The 6,600-nt window shown below is 62.5% G+C and overlaps 1 protein-coding gene across 1 annotated transcript; it reads left to right on the top strand.

The window, feature by feature from the left end:
- The first annotated feature begins 718 nt into the window (after window positions 1–718).
- On the top strand, window positions 719–5,050 carry LOC137216282 (sodium- and chloride-dependent creatine transporter 1-like). Its single transcript, XM_067722194.1, has 9 exons — window positions 719–1,810; window positions 1,902–2,005; window positions 2,094–2,218; window positions 2,856–2,968; window positions 3,100–3,237; window positions 3,317–3,419; window positions 3,511–3,611; window positions 3,701–3,871; window positions 4,274–5,050. Exons 1-9 carry the CDS (start codon window positions 1,532–1,534, stop codon window positions 4,412–4,414), a joined length of 1,275 nt encoding a protein of 424 aa, XP_067578295.1. The 5' UTR covers window positions 719–1,531; the 3' UTR covers window positions 4,415–5,050.
- Window positions 5,051–6,600: the final 1,550 nt, after the last annotated feature.

The following is a 6,600-nucleotide window of genomic DNA, read 5'->3' as shown; positions in this document are numbered from 1 at the left end:
AAGTTTCCCTGCCAAGCCTGCAAACCCCAGGCGAGCCCCGAGCACTTCGAAGTCTGTGTCAGAGGCAGCCTGGCCAGCTTCACGTGTGACCAGCCTGCTGAGCGCAGGTCCCTGTCATCGAGTTCTGCAAGGGAGTCGGGCACCTCTGGGCCAGGCCCGGCCAGCCCTCTGGTCTCCCACACGTAGCTCGAGTCTGCATGTGTGTTCGTGTGCACGCGTGCGTGTGTCGGGGCCCGGCCCTGCGGGGATGAGGCCAGGGATGCAGAGCGGGCGGTGCCTACCCGCCTGGGGAAGGAAGCGGGGGGACTGCTGCTGGGCCCGCTGGGGACGGCATGGGGCCGGGCCGCCAGGGGCTCCAAGGCTCCGGGGACACAGACTGCAGCGACTACAGGCTGCAGGCTTTGCCGTGGCTTGCCAGGTGCATGGGGGAGACCGGCTGGACGCAAGGGCTGAGGCAGCGGGGGTGGGGGGAGGGCGGGAGGCGCCACCCCAGGACCACCCCCAGTCTCCTGGCCCTTTGTTGGCACAGCCCTCATGGGCTTTCCCTCCCCCAGGAACAATGTCTTGCGGCTCTCCGGGGGCCTGGAGGTTCCGGGTGCCCTCAACTGGGAGGTGACCCTGTGTCTGCTGGCCTGCTGGGTGCTGGTCTACTTCTGTGTCTGGAAGGGGGTCAAGTCAACAGGAAAGGTACAGCCGGGGTGACGGCAGGGCTGGGGGCAGCACTGCCTGGGGGGGTGTAGCTGTATGCCAGCAAACACTGCTGCCACGGGAGGAGACGGCACGAGGGCCAGAGCCCGAGGAGGGGCAGGGACTTCAGTCCAGACCACTTGATCCCTACCCCCTGGCTGGAGAGTCCTCCCCACCCTGCGCCTCCAGGCCCGGCAGCCTTCCCTCCCGAGTGGAGGTGGAAAGGCCCAGGCAGCGGCTGCCCCTTCCCTGGGGTGGGGGGCATCCCTGGCTCGCCTTTCCTGTCTCGCCTTCCCTCCCTTCCAGTTCCTCTCGGTTCTGGCTCTGCGTCAGCTTTTGACCTTCTCGGTCTGTCTCTCTCACCTGCCTGTCTGCCCTCGGGGACCCAGCGGGCAGCGTGGACCCATCCCTCCCTCAGGGGCTCCCTGTCAGGTTGTGGGCACAACTGTGTGAACAGACACACAATAAGACAGCCTGCCGGTGGTTGCGGGACACGCAGGACACGGCCAGGTCTCTGGAGGGCGGGAGCGTTCCAGCAGGGTCCGCAGAGCAGCCGCTTGGCGCTGCTTGCGTGGGAGGCAGAGGCGTTTGCTGCCGTCTTGATCTTGCCTCTGTCTCTGGCTAGCTGAGTTCTAATCCCCGGCACCAAGGACCCCCGCCTCTCTGCAGACCAGGCCCTGGAGTCGGCACGGGAGGCGTGGGACCTGCGTGCGGGCTGCGGCCTCGCTCCCTGCCAGGGGAGGGCCCTGCCTCTCCCTCCCTCTGCAGCTGACCTGTGCTCGCCGTGGGGCTGCTGGTGCCCCAGCCAAGCACCCAGCTTCCTTTGGGAGGAGTCGTGGCTCTGATGAGTAGAAGGGGGTGCCACTGGGTGGCCTCCCTCCTCACCACTGAGCACACCGGCCAGCAGGGACGGTGGCCTTCCTGGCAGCCCTGCGCAGGCGGGGGAGGTGGGTGCCACAGGACCCCTCTGAGCACCCCCGCCCCCCAGGTCGTGTATTTCACCGCTACATTCCCCTACGTGGTCCTCGTTGTGCTGCTCGTGCGTGGAGTGCTGCTGCCTGGAGCCGTGGATGGCATCATCTACTATCTCAAGCCTGACTGGTCGAAGCTGGCGTCCCCTCAGGTGAGGCGGAGGTCGGGTGGGGGGACACTGTGCGGGAGCAGGCCGGCCTAGCAGCGCTCCTCACACCTGCTCTCCCCTCGCTCATCTCCAGGTATGGATAGATGCCGGGACCCAGATTTTCTTTTCTTACGCCATTGGCCTGGGGGCCCTCACGGCCCTGGGCAGCTACAATCGCTTCAACAACAACTGCTACAAGTAGGCACTACAGCCCTGCCACCCCTGCCCTGCCTGCCCGTGGGCAGCAGGCAGTCTCACCAGCCCACACGGTCCCCTCTGCCCCCAGGGATGCCATCATCCTCGCACTCATCAACAGCGGGACCAGCTTCTTTGCTGGCTTCGTGGTCTTCTCCATCCTGGGCTTCATGGCCACAGAGCAGGGCGTGCACATCTCCAAGGTGGCGGAATCAGGTAAAGACGCCCCAAGCCCCAGCCCGGCCTCCGGAGCAGCGGCAGCTGCTGTCGTAACGGACCGTGTACGCGAACGCACACAGAATGACGTTCTGAGAAATGAGAACAATTCAAACTCAATTTGTCACATCACTCTGGGCCAGGAGGCCTGGCTGAGCAGCTGCGAGGCACAGCTGTGCAGCCACCTCAGGCCAGGCCACGTGGAGCCCCGAGCCCCCATCCATCTGTATCCAGGGGCCTCGGGGTATGTCCTCACACTTGCCTGAGTGTTGTAGAGGGAAAGGTCGGCCTTCTCTGGGTCAGTGGTGATCTGCGACCACAGTAGCTGCCGGAACCCAGGTACAGAAGGCTGAGCCAGACACGCCACTCATGAGTACAGGTCTACCAAGGGCTTGCGGGGACCTTCCAGCCCCTGGTATGGCGCGCGCGCGTGCAGACACACACACACACACGCGCGCGCGCACACACACACACGAGGGCCCGAGTGGCCCGGCAGTGTCTTGACAGAAGTGGAAAGGCCCTTGGCCACAGGGTGCCCTGGCATCGTCCACTCCTCTGGTACCGTGGTGCAGGGTGGAGGGGGACAGGTCGTGGGTGGGGGGCTCCAGGTGTCCACACCCTGCCCCTTCCCCCTCAGGGCCTGGCCTGGCTTTCATCGCCTATCCCCGGGCCGTCACGCTGATGCCTGTGGCCCCGCTCTGGGCTGCTCTGTTCTTCTTCATGCTGCTGCTGCTTGGCCTTGACAGCCAGGTTTGAGAGGGGGGACGCAAGAGAGGGGGCTGGGAGGTGGGGGCAGGGGGGCTGGCGAGCAGAGGCCACACTGGGCGACGGGAGATGGCAGGTGGGTGGGGAGGGGCACGGCCTGAGTTGCCCGGCCACAGTTTGTAGGTGTGGAAGGCTTCATCACCGGCCTGCTGGACCTCCTCCCGGCCTCTTACTACTTCTGTTTCCAAAGAGAGATCTCTGTGGCCCTCTGCTGCACCCTCTGCTTTGTCATTGATTTCTCCGTGGTGACCGATGTGAGTGGGGGCAGGGTGAGGGATGCCCCTGGCCTCAGGCTGCCGGCTGCCACCTTCCCTGACCTGGCTCCATCCCCAGGGCGGGATGTATGTCTTCCAGCTGTTTGACTACTACTCAGCCAGCGGCACCACCCTGCTCTGGCAGGCCTTCTGGGAGTGCGTGGTGATCGCCTGGGTGTACGGTAGGTCTGGGCCGACAGGCAAGCCGGGGGTGCGGCACGGTCAGGGGTGGTGCCTCTCTAGCCCTGGCCCTCCGGCCTCACGTGACCCCAGGAGCCGACCGCTTCATGGACGACGTGGCCTGCATGATCGGGTACCGACCTTGCCCCTGGATGAAATGGTGCTGGTCTTTCTTCACCCCGCTGGTGTGCATGGTAAGGGCCGGGAGAGGCTGGGCAGGGCGAGGGACACCGAGGGCCCGGAGTGGTGGCTGCCGGCTGAGCACGAGGCTTCTCGCCCGCAGGGCATCTTCATCTTCAACACGGTGTACTACAAGCCGCTGGTCTACAACAACACCTACGTGTACCCGTGGTGGGGCGAGGCCATGGGCTGGGGCTTCGCGCTCTCCTCCATGCTGTGTGTGCCCCTCCACCTCCTGGGCTGCCTCCTCAGGGCCAAGGGGACCGTGGCTGAGGTCAGTTCCCCGCGCCCCGTCTCCCGCACACCATCCCTCCCTCCCGTTGGGTGGAGACGTGACCTCCAGAGCGCCCTGCCCCTTCTCCCACCTGCCGGGAGGGACAGACCGTTGTGCCAGAGCCTCTGGGCCAGCTCGGAGGGGGGTGTACGGGAGGAGAGTTGGCCCTCCAGGGCCTCGCTCAGGTGGTGGCGGCGGAGGAGAGGCCTGTCCCTAGCCTCTGTTCTAGCAGCCACTCGGCCCTCCACTGAATCCCTATTTCCCTAGCGTAGGGAGCGGGGCCTGGTCAGGAGGGGCGCGGCCCCGGGCCCCAGGTTGGTGGCAGGTGGCGGGAAGCGGAGAGAGGCCAGGGACAAGCAGGTGCCCCTCCCCAGGGACTCAAGGTGTCCCTCTCTCCCGCAGCGCTGGCAGCACCTGACGCAGCCCGTCTGGGGCCTCCACCACTTGGAGTACAGAGCTCAGGACTCGGATGTCAGGGGCCTGACCACCCTGACCCCAGTGTCTGAGAGCAGCAAGGTGGTGGTGGTGGAGAGCGTCATGTGACAGGTGCCCCGGCTCACATCACCAGCTCACCCTCTCGTAGCCATAGCAGCCCCTGCTCTAGCCCCCCACACCCCCAGGGGGCTTGCCTTTCCCTGACACCTATGGGGTCTGCCTGGGGGGGGGGGAGGGGAGGAAGCACCAGAGTGCTTATAACTAAAATAACTTTTTCCATTTTTAATAAAATGCCAAAAATATCACAACCCACCAAAAATAGATGCCTCCCCCACCCCCCTTAACCAAGCTGGTGCACACGCTGCTTCCCAAGCCCTGCCGCCCGCCCTCCAGTGCCCGCTACCGTCACGTCTCACCTGACCCCACCAGGCCCTGCCTGCCTCTCTCCAGGCTCTGCCCAGCACACCCCTGGGTGGCCCCTCACCCCAGGGGCAGCAGTGGCAGCTCGGGGAACAGGGGGACTGGAGAGCAGAGGGGGCAGGCGAGGGGGGGGCAGCAGAACCAAGGCGAATATTTCAGCTGGGCTAGACCCCTCTCCTCGTCCCTTCTCTAGAAGCTTAGAGAGCCAGCCAGCAAGGGAACCTTCAGTTCCTGAGCAGTTGCCACCAGTAGCAGTTGTGTGAGCTTGAGTGCATGTGTGCGTGAGTACGTAGGGTATAGACATAGATCTCCGTTTCTTAGCCAAGGGGGTGTCATCTCTTACCTGACAGATTGCTGTGCGCCTGCTCTCTGGGAACCCCTCCTCCCTGGGCAGGTCAGTGGGTTATCGTCATGTCACCCAGGATCACGCCCCAACCACACAGACCCACGTCCTGTCCCACGGCACCCAGGAGAGGGTCTCCCTCCTCCCTGGGGCCCCCTGTGCCGCCAGACTCCCACCCCACTGCCTGGGAGTGATGGAACCCCCTGTCTCTGCACCCCTGCCCACCCAGGGCCTTGTGTGTGTGCACGTTTGTGTGGGTGCACACGTGCACAGGAACACGTGGGTCGGTGCTGTGCACACACGGCAAGGCCGTGGTGGATGGGAACCCGAGGCTGCTCTCCTGTCAGCAGCATTCCCTTGCCTTAAGTGCGAACTCGACCGAGGCGGTCATTAAAAAGGGGTCGGGGACTCAGAGGCATCTGAGCTGTGCCTTAAAGGAAGAGCGAAGTTTAGATAAATGGCGGGGGTGGGAGACCGGTCAGTACCTTGACTTTTCTAGCGTCTTTATTGGGGACATTTCACATGTGCGCACAAGGAGAGAGGGTAGTGTTTTTAAGAATCCGCCTCCGTTTCACCCGGCTTCAACACTTGTCAACGTTTCACTAGTTTATTTTGAAAATAAGGAAGGCTTTAGGGGTGAGAGTAGTGAAAATAATATCTCTTGAAGAGATAAAAGAAGAGGCACCCCTCGAAGCTTGTCCAAATAAAGGGGTGCCCGTGCACCCCTCTCGTAAGGGTATCACATGGCCCTGAAGCACAGGGCCCGCGTAGGGTTGCAACGGGATGTGGTCGGCAACAAGCGGCTACTGGCGTTTTGGTCGCTGTCTCTCTGACTTTCACGTCAGTTCTCTCTCCACATACGCTGAAGCTAGCGATCACCCCACCTTCACTTTGATCAACCTGGAGTCGCCGTCTGGGTTCCCTGCAATGAACCCAGATGATAGCACCGCCTCCTGCCCCTCCAGGCTCTGCCCTTTCCTAGGTCTGAGGGCGCAGGCCAGAGAGCAAGTAGGGCTGGACACGAGGGAAAATTACCCACGTGGTTCCTGCCCTCCAAGATCTGCCACTCCCATTGAGGAGTGCCCCTCTGGTGGCTCTGAGGGCCCCTCTGTGGCAGGAGGTGGGGTCATCGTCTAGGAATGATGAGGGAGGTGGTAGGAGACATGAATTGAGGAGAGTAGGCAAGGTTGGGGTTTGGTGAGGAAGGTTTTGGGGGTTTAAACTATGAGGAAGTGTATTGTTGACCGAACACAAAGGCTAGAGGGAGGTGATGATGGTTGTGGTTGAGTTTTCCAATGAAGGGTCATCAAGGACCCAGACCCTTTCCTTCCTGACCCTTTTAAACAGCATGTGGGTGTTCTAGGCTTGGTGCCGGGTGATTGACTCCTGCCTATGAAAGAAGAGCTCGTAACCATCGTATATTTTCTAAATAATTGGTTTTATTTTAGTCTTTTAAATAAGGTGCTCAACTCGCCAGCCTCATTTGTGAGCTCTTTTGTGCCTTATGCTTTGTCGTATCCCCAGTGCCACG

Source organism: Pseudorca crassidens, chromosome X, assembly GCF_039906515.1.
Source record: "Pseudorca crassidens isolate mPseCra1 chromosome X, mPseCra1.hap1, whole genome shotgun sequence".
Classification (NCBI taxonomy): Eukaryota; Metazoa; Chordata; class Mammalia; order Artiodactyla; family Delphinidae; genus Pseudorca; species Pseudorca crassidens.
Note: the sequence above shows the minus strand (reverse complement) of the source record. Positions and strands in the feature narration are given on the sequence as shown.